This window comes from Myotis nattereri, assembly GCF_964212035.1.
Source record: "Myotis nattereri genome assembly, chromosome: 9".
Classification (NCBI taxonomy): Eukaryota; Metazoa; Chordata; class Mammalia; order Chiroptera; family Vespertilionidae; genus Myotis; species Myotis nattereri.
Genome location: NC_138084.1, coordinates 59,745,699 through 59,766,652, shown reverse-complemented (window position 1 = coordinate 59,766,652; position 20,954 = coordinate 59,745,699). Strand labels below are relative to the sequence as shown.

General features: G+C 37.9%; 1 protein-coding gene across 1 annotated transcript in view; it reads left to right on the top strand.

Moving 5' to 3' along the window:
* SLC36A4 (solute carrier family 36 member 4) overlaps window positions 1-20,704 on the top strand; it is a 51,093-nt gene extending 30,389 nt beyond the window's left edge. The window contains exons 10-11 of the mRNA XM_081099705.1: window positions 10,312-10,481; window positions 19,439-20,704. Coding sequence (XP_080955831.1) covers window positions 10,312-10,481; window positions 19,439-19,743 — 475 coding nt within the window. The 3' untranslated portion in view covers window positions 19,744-20,704. The remainder of the gene's footprint in view (window positions 1-10,311; window positions 10,482-19,438) is intronic.
* Window positions 20,705-20,954: the final 250 nt, after the last annotated feature.

The following is a 20,954-nucleotide window of genomic DNA, read 5'->3' as shown; positions in this document are numbered from 1 at the left end:
AACAAAAAAACCATATACACAAAAAACTAAAGATATGTATGCTTTAAATAAATAATATAACCTGTCACTTAGGTACCCCACTATTTTACTGATCAGCTTAATATTGTATATACTCCAAATCTTTTCAGAACACAGAGTACATTATAAATAAATAATGTGTCTTAATATTCTCTTTAATATTAGAACCATATTCTACTAAATGAAGAAGTATATAGTTCTTTCATTCTTTCAGAGATTGGTTTTTGAAGATTGAAAAGAGATATTGGCAAGGATTACCATGCATACTTGCCCCCTTGTTTATAAAATGGAAGATAATCACTTAATTTTGATAAAGGCAGAGAATACATGCTAAATTGATTTAATTAGTGTCACACTGCTTCTTTATCTGCTTGAAACCTTAAATGTTAAATATCTTCTGACTGGCTTCCTGATGAAAGGTTGTCTGCTATTCAGCAATCATTTGAATCCTGGGCCTTTAGTAGAGTCAGAACTAGTGTCAGGATAAATCTATGTAAGAAGCCATTCATGCTAGAGAGAGGATACCCAGAGTAGTTTCCAGGTTGCACAAGGGGCACACATGTAGTGGGTTTATCTTTTCTGTTAATTATACTTTTACTTTACCTGTAACATATATTTCATAAATATATTTCATTATGAAAGTATGAACAAATGCATGTCTTCTATAAAAAAGATATATATAGTTGTTTAGCATTATTTCATTAACTGTGTTATAGTTTATTATATAATTGTTTCCTTCAAATGTGTTCTTTTTTGTTAATCTATACTAATTAAAGGGTAATATCCTAATTAGACCGGAAGACCTTCCGGACGTCCTTCTGGACAAAGCCATGGTGGCAGGGCCGAGGCAGAAGTGGTTAGGGGCAATCGGGCCAGGAGGGGAGGGCAGTTGGGGGTGATCAGGCTGGTCGGGGGGCAGTTGGGGGTGAGCAGGCTGGCAGGGGGGCCATCAGGCCAGCATGGGGAGGGCAGTTGGGGGCTAGAAGGCCAGTGGGGGGGGGGCAGTTGGGGGTGAGCAGGCTGGCAGACAGAGTAATTAGGGGTGATCAGGCAGGCAGGCAGCTGAGCAGTTAGGAGCCAGTGGTCCTGGATTGCATCCCCCAAGGGGTCCCAGATTGGAGAGGGTGCAGGCCAGGCTGAGGAACACCCCTCCCCCCGCCCCCCCCCCCCCGCCCCTGTACACAAATTTCATGCACCGGGCCACTAGTAATTTAATATGGACTAGAAGTTTATAGTTTACTATAAGAGAATTAAGGCCAAAAATTATGGTAGTATAGTCTTTTCAAATACTATACAATAAGCATGTCAAACTTGCGGCCCATGGGCCACATGCCTTGTTTATTTGGCCTGTGTTAGCCTTTGAGTTTGACATGCTTGCTATACAATATCTAGAAAGTAGAATGGCATTTTCCCCACATAGAATATTTAGACTAAATCTTAAAAATAATTTTATAAATAAATTAGATAAGTTTAAAAAAACTTACTGTTTTTATTGCTTTCAGAGAGGGGAAGGGAGGAGGAGAGAGACAGAAACATCAATTATGAGAGAGAATCATTGATTGGCTTCCTCCTGCATGCCCCCTACTGGGGATCAAGCCTGCAACCTGGGCATGTGCCCTGACCAAGAATGGAACTGTGACCTACTTGGTTCATAGGTCAACACTCAACCACTGAGCCACACTGGTGGGGCTAGGCAAGTAATTTTGATGTCAAATATAAAACATATGTGGAACAATCTTAATTGTTTCCTACTTTTAGTCAGAAAAGTTTTTAAAGAAAATCTTAAGGGAGAAGGGACTGAAGTGGGAATGTGCATGCTCATCAAGTTAAGGTGTTCCTGACCTCAGGAAGTTTACAACATGGTGAAGGAACAGTGAGCAGAAATATTAGGGAATGCTTTTGGTACTCACAGTTTACTCCGGACGGGGGTGATACTGTCCCTGCAGTAGCTCTAGTTGATCTTTCTCCTTTTCTGCATCCCCCTTCTCACTCTCCCCTCTCTAATAAGAATGGAACTAATTGCAAGTCTTCATGAAAAAGGGACTATTAGATCATAGTTCCTATTCAAGAGAGCCTAGCTAGATACCTGCTTTTCATTTAGAGGAATGCCTAGGGCAAGTATGGTAAGGCACAAAATCTGGGAAAAACAGGAAAGGAAGTCAAGATAAATATTCTCCTTTAGAGAACTATTGAGTAATTTCTTTGCATTGTGGAGATATAATGGCTTTTGTGGCCTGTAGTTACTTTTTTTTTTTAATCCTCACCTGAGGATATTTTTCCATTGATTTTTAGAGAGTGGAAGAGAGGGAAAGACAGAAATATCAATGTGAGAGAAACACATTAATTGGTTGCCTCCTGCATGTGTCCCGACCAGGGCCCCGGGCTGGGGGAGGAGCCTGCAGCCAAGGTACATGCCCTTGACCAGAATCGAACCCCATACCCTTCGGTCCACAGGCCAACGCTCTATCAACTGAGCCAAACCAGCTAGGGCAAGTAGTTATTTCTTTATGGTCTCTGCAGCTGGGGCAGTTAAAATAATAGCCACTGGAGAGGAGATGCTTGACTTTTAACAGTGATAGCCTTCTGTAAAATAAGTTTGAACTAGAATAGTCAGGGATTATACCTAAGATTCCTTTCTTGACTTACTGTGTATGTCTCTTTGTCCCTTCCCTCCCTGTGCTTCAGGTCATGGGCCTCAGAAGTTAGAGAATGTTCAGTATACTCTGTTGGCTGAGTAGAAAGCTCAGCCACAAGAGCCTAGGGAACCAATAGCTGCTAGCTGTGCGAGATGGAATTAGAAAGCGCCTCAGGATAAAGCAAGTGTGAATTAGAGAGGCTCTAACTCAGTGGTTCTCAACCTTGGCTGCACATTAGAATCACCTGGGAATCTTTTTTAAATCCTGATTTCTGGGCCTCATCCTCCGGAAATTCTGTTTCTTTGTTACTAATGTTGTGGCCTCACCCCATAACAAAGAAACAGAATTTCCGGAGGATGAGGCCCAGAAATCAGGATTTTAAAAAGATTCCCAGGTGATTCTAATGTGCAGCCAAGGTTGAGAACCACTGCTCTAACTTATTACACCCTCACTCTTGCTAAGGTGTCATCTTTTCAAACTACAGTGGGGCCTTGACTTACGAGTGTCCCGACTAACGAGTTTTTTGAGATACCAGCTGTCTCTCCACCGATTTTTTGCATTGAGTTGATAGAGTAATTTGAGTTAACAGCTCCTTAACGAGCTCGGTCTCGGAACGAATTAAACTCGTAAGTCAAGGCCCCACTGTAGTTATGAGTAATATTGTTCAATGTATCGCATTTAGCTTTTAGAGTAGAGAGTATTTTAATAATGACAATGAAGTAAATCCACAATTTCGAGCTAGAACATCACAGTGGGGCAGGAACCCTGCCTCTCCCATGTTTATAATGCATCTCCACAATCTTAGCGCATTGCTCAGCACTTAGGAGGCACTCAGTAAAGTTTGTTAAGTAGTATTCCTGTTACTTGATAGCATAACCAAGGCACCACCACTAGACCTAGTTGAGTGATGTTTTAGCAGTGTTTTCCCAAAATTTCCACTAAAGTAACCCCAAGTAGCAGAGGAGAGAAAGCAAGCATCCCCTTGGGAGTTTTTGGGGCAGTGCCCCAAATAGCCGGCCTCAAGCATAGCATCCATTCATGCTGTTTGAAAAAATACACCTTTCACATTCTAGTTGATAATCTCTAAGTTGCTTTTTATATAAAAATAATTCCTCCTCAAAAGAACCTTTGAGTAAAGCTGATGCTTCAGAGCCATGCTCCACATTTAGCCTAGAGCTGTGCGAGCCCCTGAGCGGGAGGTGAAATTACAGGCGCAGGGCAGTTGCATGAAGAACAGAGGGAATGATGACCCTCTTGAAACTGGATTTCAAAAATAGATACAGATAAAATCACGATAACAACAGTAACAGACTATAAAATGATATTTTCATCTGGATTGAAATTTTCACATCACTTTATGTAGATTCTGTTCTTTCACACAATTGGTCTCAGGTTTTAACATGTTACAATGTATTATTTCAACTTAAAGAAATCTCCTTTCCAACAAGGAGACTGAAGTAGGAAAAGTTTGCGTGAGATTAGTCTGAAGAAAAAATGGGGATGTGGAGTTAGGCGATTAACAGCAGAGACTTTAAAAGCACAGTATTGCTTTTTGAGTTTGTGTTTGAAAGTGAATGTCATGTTCTTATTCTCTTTAATATTAGAACCACATTCTGCTATCAGTGCTTCTCAACCTTCTGGCCCTTTAAATACGGTTCCTCATGTTGTGACCCAACCATAAAATTATTTTTGTTGCTACTTCATAACTGTAATGCTGCTACTGTTATGAATCGTAATGTAAATATCTGATATGCAGGATGGTCTTAGGCGACCCCTGTGAAAGGGTCATTCGACCGCCAAAGGGGTTGCGACCCACAGGTTGAGGACCGCTGTGCTAGCCTAGATGAAGCAGTATACAGGACTTTTCCTTCTTTTCAGATACTAGTTTTTGGAGTGTTTGGATTTCATATTCTCTAACTCCTCTAGCAGTAATTTATGGAATTTAAATAAGACGATGCAGATTTCTAGCTTATGTTGGTGTGGAGACGATGGTAATCATTGAGTATGGGTGATGTAATAATTTCTCCAGAGGACTTAAAATAGCAAATAGTGTTTATTTGGGTTCTGTATTACTGTGTCCTCTTGAGTTATGGTGTGTACATAATGGGAACAAACATCTTTTTGTTGTTTGTTTCATTTGTTCAGTTTTTGTCTTGCTTTCTTTTTGTCAGTCTGAAACACAAGATCTGTTCTATCACAGTTACTGTGCCAGTTTATTTGGCTTTAGTTAGTGGCTTTTTAAAACTACATCCCATAGTGAGAAAGGAAAATATGGTTTATAGAAAAATGCCTATAGGAATAAGTGTATATGTATCTGTATGTGTATGTGTTTTTGTGGTGCTTTCCTTCCACACACATAAAAATTGAAATAAGGGAAAGGTTAAATAAAAACCATTAGTTATTCTGCATACAATGTCCCCTGATATTCTCAGTTCCTGTCTGTACATTAGGAATCCATTCAATTGATATCATAACGCACTAAAAAAAGTCATGATTAGAATTTGAAAAATACTGGCCTAGAATAAATTCACATTTTACTCATTAAATCAGCACACATAGCAGTTCTACTAAGAAATATTAAGGGTATTTGGTTTTCATACAAACATTGAAAACCAGTAAGGTGGCTGCTGGTGTTTGACATGTGGTACCTTGGTGAAGCATGTACTGGATAGGAAAATTCAATCCAAAAATAGGGAAGTGATGAGGCAGGCATTTTAATTTATTAAGATAATTAAACTGTTATTTCATCCCCCCCCAAAAAACAGAACAAACCCAAAGTCTAAGCCCATGTTATAGCATACAGGAGCCAGAAGTCTGAATATTCTGGGAAATAAAGCTGATGGGTAGTGACAGGTAATCAAGTTATGTCTTAATTGATCCAGGCAATCAAGGGGTTGAACTCTGAGGAGTTTATAACCTAACATAAAAATTTTTAGGCAGGCATGGACTCAGCAAGAGGCACAATAAATAGAGAAATAAATTTAAGGACACTGGAAAAAGAAGATTCATATATTCTGGACTATTCCTTCTGTCCTCTCCTTCACAAATTCTTAATAATCTTCCTCCAATATTAAGGTTGCCTATAATTAAGAACCCTGGCCCAAACTGCCTCTGCCTTTCCTCATTGGAATGACCATTATTAACTGCTAGAGGCCCAGAGCACGAATTCATGCACCAGTGGGGTCCCTCGGCCTGGCCTGTGGGATCGGGCTGAAATGACTCTCCTACATCCCCTGAAGGTTCCGGATTGTGACAGTGCACCAGCCAGGCCAAGGGACCCCACCAGTGGATGATTGGGGCTGGGGAGGGATGCAGGAGGTTGGCCAGCAGGGGAGGGACTGCGGGAGGCTCCAGGGCGTGGTGTTTGGCCCATCTCACTCAGTCCCCCAGTAGCAAGCTAACCTACCAGTCAGAGTGTCTGCACCCTGGTGGTCAGTGCATGTCATAGTGACTGGTTGATCAGTCGACTATCTGCCCCCTGGTGGTCAGTGTATGTCATAGTGAGCGGTTGAGCAACCTTAGCATATCATTAGCATATTACTCTTTGATTGGTTGAACAGACGACTGAACGACCAGACACTTAGCATATTAGGCTTTTATTATATAGGATATTAAATTCAAAATGAAGGGTATCTATCAAATTCATTTATCTAGCAGATACAGGGATTGGCAAAAGTAGGCTTACAGTTGTGAGTACATGAAACAGTGTATTTTTGTATTATTTATGATAGTATAATTATTGTATTAACTGTAAGCCTACTTTGACCTACTACTCCTATATTTATTGTATGCCTTTTGTGTACTGGGCACTGTTATAGGCACTAGAGATACAGCGGTGAACAGATAAAAATCTCTTTCTCATAATGCTACATTCTAGTGAATATGCTATAAAAGTTTAGTGGTTCAAAGCATTCAATCCAGTGATGAATACTAGATAACCCTAGTTGTCTTAGTTTTTAGCTGAGAATGAAATGAGGTTCTTGATAAGGATTGAAGCTAGTCCTCATAAACACTTCTTTTCTGCTTAACAGAGCTACGGGTAAACCCAAGATTCTTAATCTGTGTATCATGAAGGGTCTAAGAGGGACAGTGAGTTATCAACTCTTTCCAGGGGTAGCTTCTGTATGCAGCCTTGAGAGAAAGAATCAGTCAACAACTTATTTCCTAGATTAGCTTTAAAAAATTTTTAATATATTCATACCTGTAAATTAAGACTAAGTATTGATTTTTTTAACCAGTGTGGGGAAAGAATAGAAGCATTGCCAGTTTTGAAATCTTGTGTTTTCAAAACTAATGCTTTTACTGGACAATATTTAGTTGTTCCCCCACCCCAAAATCTGATTTCATATATTGACTAAAAAACAATTATTTAAAAAATGGATTTCTGCTCTTTACTCGGATATGAAGTCTTTTTGCTGCCAGCATAACAGATTTTGTTTTCAAGCAAGAATCATTTATTTTTTTTTAATATTTTTTATTGACTTTCAGACAGTGAAGAAAGGAGAGGGAGAGAGAGGGAAACAGAGAAACATCAGTGTGAGAGGGAAACATCGATTGGCTCTCTCCTGCACACCCCCTCTACTGGGGATCAAGCCCGCAACCTGGGCATGTGCCCTGACCAGGAATCAAACCAGCAACCTTTCGTTGCACAGGACGACGCCCAACCAACTGACCCACACTGGCCAAGGCCATTTTATTCTTTGAAGTATTTTATTTGTGATATTGAATGGATATAGTTTCTAAAAATTACCTGTTCATACCCATTTTTATTAATATTAATTTCATATTTAATAAGTATCATTAAGTGCATGGGGGGGTATACAGAGAAGAATAAAACATAGTCTCTAACTTTCAAGAACGTTTAATGTACACTACACATTACTTACAAGTGGTTTGATGTTCTTATATGTCCTCAAACAAATTCCTGATTTCAAGAACATTTTTTATCCTTTGTCTAGATAGTTCAATGGGCATATTCTCATATGGACCCTTACCATAGATGCTCACTTAACACCAAAATGAGAACAAAATTTGAGTAGAGAAAAATAGTTAAGAGTGATTGAAAATATGGATGTCAAACATAAAAATCAATGGGTTCTTGAAAACAGAAAACAAGCAGAAGTGGAACAATTGATTCTAAAAGACTGAAGTGTTTTTCTTAAACACTCTTATTTCTATGTTACTGTTCTTTGGATGATGATGTGCTAGTACACCCACTTTCAAAAGAGCCAAACCATTGTATTTTCCCATTTTTATTCTGTACAACACCAAAATTATAGTAGTTGCATAAAATTAATATTATTAAATGGTATTCATAATCAGATTCTTAGCCTGTACAACTTACTATATATCATTAGAAAAGTAATTATACTCATATGCAATGTATTTTAAAATACATTGTTAACCATATTTTAAAAACATGTAAGTTAAAAGATAATTAGAAAAAAAAGGAATGTCCTAATAAACTAATAAGAACATTCAGTTCTCACAATTACATTTCAGAGCATATTAAGCAGGCATCTTTCACTTATTTTATTTAACTAATTTGACGATTTTGTGTATAAACTTTAAACCTCAAGCTGAGAAATATATCCTGAGATCATTTTAAAGTTAGTGATTTATTGTTACCAGCCTTAAGGAGTTCCTTCTTTCCTCAACTATGCTGTTTGCAGTGTTTTCACATCTATTTCTGCTCAGCTTTTTTTCCTTCCTCTTGATGAATACGTTCTAGGGGGAAACTTACTGAAGTCTTTCTTGATTGGCCACAGTTGAGAGAACTGTTTATAATCTTGACTGCTCTGAGTCTTAAGACATCAGAAATAAGCTGAAAGCCTAATTAATGTTGAGGCTTTCTTCACCAAAAGTGGGATATTTTATATTCCTTTAAAATGAATGCATGCATTTTTCCTAAGAAAGAAATATAGTACTCTTCCCTATGCATAGGCCTCTTAGGGGGGAAAGTGGACGTCTTAAGGGAAGATTGTGGTGTTAATGACATTTCTACTTAAAGGGGACGAACGTCAATCATTACCCCTAGTGCTGCCGCTCATTCGATCCAGTCTCCTCTCCAATTTCTTTCTTAGAAAATAAGAGTAATTGGGTTTTTCTTTTGATTGTTATAAAATATTCAGAATTTCAAAAAATACAACACATAATTTTATTCCTTATAACCCAAGGGAGTAGGTTCTACAGTGATCCTCTGAGTCCTACAATTCTATATATTCTCTGTCATTAACATTTAAAATAATCTTTTGCCAGATAAAATGAATTTTCCAATTTATTAAGACAATGCATGTTGAGTTTTGACAGGAGGCTATCTACAATATAGAAATCTAAAGATGTTTATAAAACTGAACATTGCTGTGCTCTTTTGAAGCACTGGGCATAAAAAAATAAGTTTATTTGGACAAAACAATAACCAACTCAAATTTATTTCCCTTACTAATGCAACTTTAAAATAGGTGAAACTCCTATATAATCTGGACAAGTTTGCAAGTTGAAACCATTTAGGTGGCCTCTTTTTAGACTTAAGAATGATGACATTTCTGCAACCAATGACATACCTACCAAGATTTTCAAGCAAGGAGAACTGTATAACTCAGAGTTCAATCTGAAGTTTTTCTTCTATATATAAATGTCTGAGATCTCAAAGGCATACAATATGGTAAATTTTTAAAAAGAAAGTTATAAAAACAATAGCTCTTCCTGGGGCTCAGCCTAACCTTCAGAACATTGGCTTAGCCTAACATAACATCTTCACAGCAGTATTTCACAGATCTTCGCATGCCACTCTTTCGTAGGCTTGTCAGAATGAATTGTCCACCTAGTGTCTAGAAATTTAAAGATCAGCTGGCCTTTTTTTTAAATCCTCACCCTAGGCTATATTATTTATTTTAGAGGGAGGGAGGGAGGGAGAGAGAAAGAGAAAGATTTGAGAGAGAAACATTGATTAGTTGCCTCCCATATTCACTCCAACTGGGAATCTAACCCACAACCTTTTGGTAAATGGGACAATACTCCAACCAACTGAGCTACATTGGCCATGGTCAGTGGGCCTTTTTTTAAATTTTTTTTTAAATCATAAGCAAGCATTTAATTAGTAATATACTGGCCTTTGTGTTGGATTTCTTGTCTATCTTAACATTAAAAATGAAAGAAAGCTAGATTCATACTAAGATAACAATGTGAATGAATCTCGAAGTTCATTTTGCTAAGTGAAATAAGCTAGACAAAGACAAATACTGCATGGCATCACTTACATGTGAAGTCTAAAAAAATGTACAATTCATATGAGAGTAGATTGGTTCCCAGGGGCTGGTGGAAAGAAGAAAGCTCAGTAAAACTTTTAGTTTTAAGATGAATAAGGTCTGAGGATGTATTGTATAATGTAGTGACTATAGTTGATAATACTGAATTGTATGATTGAAATTTGCCAAGAGAGTAGAACCAAAGTGTTCTAAATAAATAAATAAAGTAAGTAAGTAAATATGGGAGGTGATGGGTCTGTTAATTAACTTGCTTGTGGGTATCTTTTCACTATGTATATGCATCTCAAATTATCACATAAATTTTAAATATATTACAGTCTTATTTTTTATGTTGTACCTCAATAAAGCTGGGGAAAAAATGACTAAATTTTGAATTTTTTTTTTAACAGGTTATATCAGTCAGTGAAAATTCTATATTCCTTTGGCATCTTTGTGACATATTCCATTCAGTTCTACGTTCCAGCAGAGATCATTATCCCTGTGATCACATCCAAATTTCAGGCTAAGTGGAAGCAAATATGTGAATTTGTGATAAGATCCATCTTGGTTAGTATTACTTGTAAGTATCACTACATATTTATATCATAACAGTTTTTCATTGTTGAATTTCATATACTGAAGCAACTTCAAGTATACTTTTAAATATTTTTGAACAATTTTATTCACCTAGCTGGGATACTTGTTGGTTTAAAATTTTATTATTCTACATAAGAAAAAACACAACCAGATACTATCATACTTAGAAGAACTAATCAAAGTATTATTTTGAAAATGATATCAGTGATGATTAAAATATAAGTATGTTTAAATAAAATGCATAAGGGATCCCTTATATTGTTGATAGACATTTTACTATGGTTCTAGTTTTCCTCCGGTTTTTTTCCTGCTAACTTTTATATATTGAACAGTTAAATTCTCCATGAATATTTATGGAAATGGGCTTTGTTTTTATCTTTAATAATTTCAGTGGGTTATTTTACTTATTATTTGAGTGTACATAATGTGTTATCAAGATTTTGCACTGGAAAATGCTTTCACAAGTATTCATAAGGGAGCCTTATGACAGGGAGTTAGGTATAATGGAGAATGTGAGTTGTGGAGTCACACTAACCTGATGGTTCAAATTCAGGCCTACCACTTCCTTGCTGGTGCCTTCAGGGAAGTTGAGACCATCTTTATTTTAGTTTTTTGAGGAATCTCCATACTGTTTTCCATAGTGGCTGCTCCAATTTCCGGACTCACCAGTGGTGCACAAGAGTTCTTTTTCCTCCGCATTCTCACCAACACTTGTTGTTTGTTGACTTTATGATAATACCCATTCTGACTGGTGTGAAGTGATATCTCATTGTGTTTTTCATTTGCATTTCTCTGATGACTAGTGACATTGAGTACCTTTTCATATATCTGCTGGCTATCTGTATGTCTTCTTTGGAGAAATGTCTCTTCATATTCTCTGTCCACTTTTTTATTGGATTATTCATATTTTTATTGAGTTGTGTGAGTTCCTTATATATTTTGGATATATCAACCTATTATTCTGTATATCATTTGCAAATGTATTCTCCCATTCAGTAAGTTGTCTCTTTGTTTTGCTAGTTTCCTTTGCTGTACAGAAGCTTTTTAGTTTGATGAAGTACCATTTGTTTTACTTTTGTTTACTTTGCTTGAGGAGACATATCCAGAAATATATTACCAAGACTGGTATCAAATAGTTTGCTACCTATGGTTTCTTTTGGGAGTTTTATGATTTTAGGTCTTATGTTTAAGCCCTTAATCCATTTTGAGTTTTATTTTTGTATATGGTGTAAGAGAGTGGTCTAGTATTCCCAACAACCTTGTTGAGAAGACTATCATTTCTCTACTATAGATTCTTCCTTTTTTTCTTGTGGATTGACCATATAAGTGAGGGTTTATTTATGGGCTCTCTTTTTTTTGTCCCATTCATCTGTGTATTGGATTTTGTGCCATACTCTTTTGATTATTATAAGTTTACTAGAGGCCTGGTGCATGAATTCATTGGGCCGGGCCAGCCAGGAAGAGGGGCCACAGGTGGTTGGCCGGCCAGCCCTGCCCCCTGGTCAAACTCACGGTTGAGGGGACAGTTTGCATATTAGCTTTTTATTATATAGGATAGTAGTTTGACATCAGGGTGTGTGATATCTCCAACTTGTTCCTCTTTCTCAAGATTGCTTTGGCTATGTTTTTTGTGTGTGTGTGATTCCATATAAATTTTAGTATTATTCTAGTTCTGAGAAGAATGTCATTGGTATTTTGATAGAAATTGCATTGAATCTGTAGATTGCTCAGTTAAATTTATTCATGTATTTTCTTTTTTTTACAACTATAAATAGGATTTTATTTTTCCTTCTGATGGTTATTAGTATATAGAAACACAACTGATTTGTGTAAATTAATTTTGTATCCTGCTACTATACTCAATTCATTTATGCTATTAATTTTTTGGTAGATTCTGTATGGTTTTCTGTATAGAATATCATGTCATCTGAAAATAGTGACAGTTTTACCTCTTCATTTACAATTTGGATGCCTTTTATTTCTTTACCTTGTCTGATGACTGTGGCTAGGACTTTTAATACTATATTGAATAGTAGTGGTGAGAGTGAGTATCCTTATCTGTTTCTGATCTTAGAGGAAACACTTTCAGCTTTTCATCATTTAGTATAATTTTAGCTGTGGGATTATCATATATAGCCTTTATCATGTTGAGGTAAGTTCCTTTTATACCCACTTTGTTGAGAGTATTGATCATAAATGATGTTGAGTTTTGTCACATGCCATTTCTGCATCGGAGATGATCATATAATTTTTATTTTTGGTTTCTGATGTGATGTATAACATTGTTTGGAGGATATTGAACCATCCTTTCATTCCCTGGTATAAATTCCACTTGATCATGGTGCATAGTCCTTTTAATGTATTGTTGAATTTGGTTTACTAGTATTTTATTGAGAATTTTTGCATCTGTGCTCATCATGGTTACTCACCTGTAATTCTCTTTTTGTTCGTATCTTTATCTGGTTTTGGTATCATGGTAAAAGCTGCCCTCGTAGAATGAGTTTGGAAGCAGCCCTTCCTCTTTAATTTCTTTGAATAGTTTGAGAAGGATAGGTATTAATTTTTCTTTAAATGTGTGGTAGAACTCACCTGGACTTTTGTTTGTTGGAAGTTTTTTTATGACTACTTCAACTTCATTGCCAGTAATCAGCCTGTTTACTGAAATATTTTCTATTTCTTCCTGGTTTAGTCTTGGTAGTTTGTATGTTTCTAGAAATTTATCCATTTCTTCTAGATTGTACAGTTTATTGGCATGTAATTGTTCATAGTATTCTTTAATGATCCTTTGTATTTCTGTGTTGTCTGTTGCAGTCTCTCCTCTTTCATTTCAGATTTTATTTGGGCTCTCTTTTTTTCTTGACAAGTTTGGCTAAAGATTTGTTAATTTTACTTACCCTTTCAAAGAACCAGCTCTGAATTTCATTGTTCTTTTCTAATTTTTTGGTCTGTATTTCATTTATTTCCACTCTATGTTTTCTTCCTTCTACCTACTTTGGGTTTTCTTTATTCTTCTCTTTCTAGCTCCTTTAGATATAAAGGTAAATTGCTTATTTGGGAATTTTCCTGTTTCTTGAGGGAGGCCTGTTTAGCTATGAATTTCCCTCTTAGAACTGTTTTTGCTGCATCCCATACATTTTGGAAAGTTGTGTTTTGTCTCAAGGTAGTTTTTGTTTTTGTTGTTAATTCTCACCTGGGTATATTTTCCCATTAATTTTCAGAAAGAGTAGGGGAGGGGGGTAGAGACAGAAAAACATGTGTGAGACATACCAATTGGTTACCTGCCTCCCGCAAGCATCCCGACCAGGGCTGGGGATTCAGCCTGCAACTGAGGTATGTGCCCCTTGACTAGAAGTGAACCTGGGACCCTTCAGTCTGCGAGCTAATGCTCTATCCTTGAGCCAAACTGGCTAGGGCTCAAGGTAGTTTTTAATTTCCTGTTTCATTTTTCTCTTTGACCCATTGGTTATTTATTAGCATGTTATTTAAATTTCATGTATTTATGTTTTATCCAGTTTTCTTCCTTTAGTTGATTTCTAGTTTTATACCATTTGGGTCAGAAAAGGTGCTTGATATGATTTCAGTCATCTTGAATTTATTGAGGCTTGTTTTGTGGCCTAATATGTGGTCTCTCTTGGAAAATGTTCCATATGTACTAGAGAAAAATGTGTATCCTACAATTTGGGGGTGAAATGTTCTAGAAATGTCTATTAAGTCACTCTAGTCTAATGTGACACTTAAGGCCATTATTTCCTACTAGTTTTCTGTCTGGATGATCTATCCATTGAGGTAAGTGGGGTATTAAAGCCCCCAACTATTATTTTATTACTGTTAATTTCTGGCTTCGTGTCCATTAATATGTGTTTTATATTCTTGGGTGTGACTATGTTGTATGCATATTTACAATTGTTATATCTCTTCTCGGATAGACCCCTTTAACATTATGTAATATTCTTGTCACTTTTTAAAAACTTTGTTTTAAAGTCTATTTTGTCTGATATATTTATTGCTACCTCAAATCTCTTTTATTTCTATTTGCAGGGAGTATCTTTTTTCATACCTTCATATTCAGTTGGTGTGTCTTTTGATCTAAAGTGAATCTCCTATAGGCAGCATATATAGATGGTCTTGTTTTTTATACATCTGCTATGCTATGTCTTTTGATGGGAGCATTTAGTCCATTTACATTTAAAGTAATTATCACGAGGTATGTTGTGGCTTATTGCCAATTTGTTGTTTTTAATTTTTTTCTGTTTCTGTTGATTTTTTTCCTTTTGGTATGCCGGTTTTCTTCAATTAGTGTTTTGTTTGGGTTTCTTTCTCTTTAGTTTTGGTTACCATATATCCATCTATATCTACAGCAGTCTCTTTTAAGATCATGTGTGTTTAAGTTCAAACACATTCTAAAAGTACTACATTTTTACCCCCCCCCCCACACACACATTTTGTTATTAATGTCATGTTTTATATCTTTTTGTTTTGTGTATTCCATATTTATTGTAGTTGTAGTTTGTTTTGCTAGTTTTATCTTTTTAAGTGATGGATTCACTGTTTATTATTTATTATATACTAGAGGCCCAGTGCACAAAAATTTGTGCACTTGGGGGCGGAGGGGTCCCTCAGCCTGGCCTGTGCCCTCTGGCAGCCTGGGACCCCTCGGTGGATGTCCACCTGCTGGTTTAGGCCCACTCCCTGGGGGATCGGGCCTAAGCTGGCAGTCAGACATCCCTCTGGCAGCCCAGGAGGCCTCAGGGGATGTCCACTTGCCAGCAGGGACCAGGCCTAAGCTGCAGTCAGACATCTTAGCGCTGCTGAGGAGGCGGGAGAGGCTCCCGCCACCACCACTGTGCTGGCAGCCATCAGCCTGGCTTGTGGCTGAGCAGAGCTCCCCCTGTGGGAGCGCACTGATCACCAGGGGGCAGCACCTACATTGAGCATCTGCCCCCTGGTGGTCAGTGTGTGTCATAGTGACCAGTCATTCTGCTGTTAGGGCCAATTTGCACATTGCCCTTTTATTATATGCCTGGTGCATGGGTGGGGGCTGGCTGGTTTGCCCTGAAGGTGCCGGTCCATACTTGCTGTTTCAAGGGACCTGGCATATATGGCATACTGTTCCTAATATGTTTGCTCACCTTCTTGGCACAAGAGGTGTTTTAACCAAGGTCTCTGAGAAAGGTTGTTTCCCCAGGTAGGGATTTTCCCCTGAAGTTAGGGAGGGAATAAAACCTCTTAACTAAGTGCCAGGCGGGTAATTAATCACTTTAACTATGAACAATCATGCTTAAGCTACATAATCTTTACTCCCTGTAATGGAGATAAGAAACGCCCTAACCTTTGGAATAGAGATTGAGAGGATTGGAATCAACTGGTATAAATACAGATGTAACAAGACAGAACTTAGAAGACAGAACCTACACAGAACCTAGAGACAGAAGAACTTCGCTGGAGAGAACATGGCAAGAGAACCTGACTAGAACCTGGTGACTGAACCTGGCTGCAGAACCTGGCTGGAGAACCTAGCAAGAGAACATGGACACAGAACCTGGCTGGAGATCCTGAACAGAACTTGGCTAGAGATCCTGGCTAAGCTGCTGATCAACTGAACGCTGCCTCTGTGTTGTTCCTTCTTCGCCGACTCCATCCACACCTATGGGATCCCTGGACCTGCTGGGGTTGGACCCCAGCATGAAGGGTGTCCTGGATCAGGGTGGGGGTCCCCAATGGGGTGCCTGGCCAGCCTGAGTGAGGGGCTGATGGCTATTTGCAGGCTGGCCATGGCCCCCAGCCACCCAAGCTCCCATTGGATGCTTGCTGGAAGCAGGTATCTGGGATTTATTTATCTTCTATAATTGAAACTTTGTTGCCTTTAACAGAGGTCACAGTCGGGCAGGGCAGGCAGGAAGCTTGGCTTCCTCCATCGCTGGGGCAACCAAGCCTCTTGCTTGCTCCAGCTCTGTGGCTGCCGGCCGCCATCTTGGTTGGGTTAATTTGCATATAGTCGTTCTGATTGGCTGGTGGGCGTGGCTTGGGGCATAGTGAAGGTGTGGTCAGTTTGCATGTTTCTCTTTTATTAGATTAGATTTGCCTTTACCAGTGGTTTTCTCCTCCCTGTATTTTCTTATTTCAGGTTATTGTTTTTTCTTTTCTGCATGAGGAGGATCTCTTACCATTTCTTGTGAAGCCATTTTAGTTGTGGTGAACTTTTCATTTTTGCTTGTGTGGGAAGCTCTTTATCTCTCCTTGGATTCTGAATAATAACCTTGCAGAGAGTATAGTAGTCTAGATTGTAGGCTCCTTTTTATCAGTCCTTTAATATTTCCTGCAACTTCCTTCCGGTCTGTAACATTGCTGCTGAGAAATCAGCTGAGTGCCTTATGGGGGTTTCCCTTGTATGAAACTTGTTTCCTTCCTGCTGCCTTCAAGATTGTCTCTTTACCCTTAACTTTTGCCATTTTAATTACAATATATCTTGGCATGGATTCATCTTCTTTGAGACTTCCAAGTCTTTGAGTGCTTCCAAGACTTTGATGTCCCTTTCCTTCCTCAGATTAGAAAACTTTTCAGCCATTATTTCTTTAATATACTTGCTGGCTCTTTCTCTCCTTTTTCAGAAATCCCTATAATCTTATAATGTTTGAGTGCTTGATATTGTGCCAGAAATCCTTATTTTTAAAAATTCTTTTTCGTTTTGCTGATTGGGTGCTTTCCACTACTTTTTCAGATCACTAATCTGTTCTTCTGTGTTAACTAACCTGTTTATTGATCAGAATGGGCAAAAAAGATATTCATGTAATAAACTGTCCTACTGAGCTATCCAATTCCTTCTAATGTGTTTTCCTTTTAAGTTTTTGTATTCTTCATCTCTATTTGGTTCTTTATTTTCTAATTAGAGTTCTTCTATTGTACTCTCAAGTTTATCTCCAGGTTTTGTTGTTTATTCATTCATTTGGGGCATATTCTTCTGTTTCCCCATTTTGTTTGACCTTTGGTGTTTGTTCCTATGAGATGAGATCGCTCTCTCCCCCAATCTTGAAAAAATGATCTTGTTTAAAAGTGGCCTCTGTGTAGACTCTGGGGTTGGGAGTGGTGGTTTCTGGGATGCTGCCTGGCCTGAAGTTGCAACTTCCAGTTGGTATAACCTGGTGTGTATGAGCTTTCCTGCTGTGTCAGGTGGGGCAGTCCTATAGGTTTGTGCTACAGAACCCTGCTGATTCTGCTTCTGATCTAGGTAGAACAACCTGGTGTGGGGGGCTGAGGCAAGCCCTGTTGTTCTGATTGACTGCTGCTGGTCTGGGTTGGGAGCCCTGTGTAGGCCTGAGGTACAGAACTCTCCCTCTTACTGGTGGGGGGGGGGGGGTACTTTCTGCTATGCATACAAGGCTCACCCTATTGTTTTGATCGACTGTTGTGAGAGCCTGGTCAGAGATAGAACACCATGTAAACACGATCACCACAGCACCAATTTCCCTCTCTCTAGACACGGCCACCCAGGATGCATGAGCTAGGGTTCTTGTGGTTCTGCTTTGGGTGCTTGCAGCCGTGGCCTGGTAAAGGGTAACCTCTGCACCCTGTTGGGCCTGTTGATTATAGCTCCAGATGTGTGTGGGGAGGGGGCGGGAGGGGGGTAGGAGGGGTTGTGCACACCTACTATGGCTCACTTATTTTCCTGCTGGAGTTAGCTCCAGGAGGGCTGGCTAGAGATGTGTTACTGCAGCCTAGAAGGTCAGCCAGAGCACCTAGTTAAGCTCCTACTGAGCTATCTAAGTGCAGAGGGCATGTAAACAGTGGTGCTTACCAGTTCCTGATGGGTTCCCTCAGATTTCTGGTGGGCTCCCACAGTTCCTTACTCTTCTTTATGTAGTCTTTCTCTCCTTCGTTGTTCAGTTGTCTCTCAGAAGGAATTTCTCTAAATACAGGTGCACATTCAGGCATTTGGAGTTTTCATGGGAGAGGGCAAACTCCATGTCCTCTTTCACCCCCATTCTGGACCCGCCTCCTATAATTATTAAAACCAAGAAATTAATACAACACTACTATTAATCTGTAGACCTTATTCTGATTTTGCCAGTTTTGTCTCTAATATTCTTTTCTGATCCAGGAACCAGTACAACATCCCACTTGATTTAGTTGTTATGTTTACTTAGTTTCCTCTAGTCTTGACAGTTTTTGTCTTCTGTTTGAAGTGTCACTAATTCTGTAGAATTTCCTTCAGTTTAGATTTGTATGATGTTTTCTTATGATTAGGTTGAAGTTAAGTATTTTGAACAAGAATTCCATAGGTGATGCTTTGCACTTCTCAATGCATCACACGATGGTATCAATTATGTTTTATTAGTGATGTTAACTTTGATCACTTGGTGGAGGGTGTTTGAAAGGTTTCTCCACTATAAAGAAACTCCTTTTCCCTTTATAATTAAGTATTTTGTAGGGAGATTCTGCAATTATGCAATTAACCTGTTCTCTACAGTTTTCATCCACTAATTTTAACATCTTTTAGTGACTTTCGTACAACAGTTATCACAGTGGTGTTTGCTTAATATTGATTTTCTATTTCTATTGTTCCTTCTATTTGGTTAAATGAAATTCTAGTGTAAGGAATAGCTAGCTTTCTCGTCTAATTTATTTAATGATTTATTTATTTCACACCACCTCATCTACAATGAACTGAATGGCAGAGTAATGAAAATGCTTTGGAAATAAACTATCCAAACTTCTTTGCCCAAAATCTCACAGCAAAATATTAAGTTTTTTATATAATAAATTCTGACAAGTCAAAGTTCAAGAAATGTCACTCACCATTGTGTTTCTTTGTCTTCAATTTTAGCTCAACAGATTCTTCCATAAGCATTTAGTAGTGCCTTCTTGCATTAATTAACTTTAATGTAATGCATTGAAAATACCTATAGTATTTATGTAATATTTAAAGACATTTCCATTTAACAGGTGCCGGAGCAGTTCTGATTCCTCGTTTAGACATTGTGATTTCCTTCGTTGGAGCTGTGAGCAGCAGCACATTGGCCCTGATCCTCCCACCTTTGGTTGAAATTCTTACATTTTCTAAGGAACACTACAATATATGGATGATTCTGAAAAATATTTCTATAGCATTTACTGGAGTTGTTGGTTTCTTGTTAGGTACCTATGTAACTGTTGAAGAAATTATTTACCCTTCTCCCAAAGTTATATCTGATACTCCACAAAGTCCCTCTCTAATGAATTCAACATGCTTTACATCTGGTCTGAAATAGTTGACATGGAATTATGAGTCTTCTACTTTTGACTCAATTCTGAAAATGATTAAAATAAGAACTACTAGAATACATTGCCATTTCCTTAAAAATAGAACCAAACTCTTTTCTTTTGGCACAATATTGATATTTTGGCAGTAAATTTCAATTCTTTACCAACAGTGGTAAACTATTACAGATTCTTAGTTTTAAATATTAGCAATAAAATTAAAATGTTAATTAAAAGACTTCTGTTATTCTTCATTCAGCCAGAAATAGTTTAACCAAGATCCTTTTATCCTCATGCTACTGTTTGCCACCCAGCTGAAGAGAGAACAGGATTCAACAATAAGAGAATTAAAGGACGCAAGTAAAACTCCAGACCATCCCAGTGAATGTCAAAGCATACTTTGTGTATAGTGTAAAAATATCTCGATTATTTTTTTTTTATTAGAGAGCCAAATACTTATGATTAGCCCCTGGAAGTATAGAAAACTCTCACTGACCATAATGTTAGCATCAGAAATCCATAAAACCAGAATTATTTTTACAATATTCTGTCATGGTAGTTGATCTCCATAATGAAAACTACGAGGTACTCTACAAGATTCTGCCTTGGTGTTTCAATTAAATTTGAAAGAGACTTTAAAGGTTACCCAATACAATTCCCTTATTTTTCACCTGAGGAAATTAATGCCCAGAATGGTTAAGTAACTTGGTCAAGATCACTCAGCCTTGAGATCAAGAGAACTGAACTTTCAATTCCTAGTCCAGGATTTTTTATTTCTCACATCACATCTATGAAAAAGAATAAATTCAGTTCAGTTCAGTTTAACTTTAGTGTTGAGTCCATTTAATTATTTTTAATACTCTGAAAGCCGGTGATCTTTGAATAGCACATGTGACCTGAGCAGAAAATCAACTCTAAAAAGCCTGCACTTCAGCCATATAAACCTCAACAAGGAAAAGAAGCAATTTTTTTAAAAAACAACAAAATAGAAACCACTTGCTAGTTTAACTGCTGGCTGGTAGAAGGTGCCAAGCTCTTATTATTTCTCTTTGTGGTGTGAGCTCTTTTTATTTCTTCCTTTGGAGGTTGTTTTAGGCACCATCCATTCTTCTTAATGGCAGAAAATAGATATCTGACAAAATACAGGATATTTTTTCATTGTTTCCTGCCCTGTGGCTTTCCTTTTATTGATCAGAATGGGCAGAATAAACAAAAAGATATT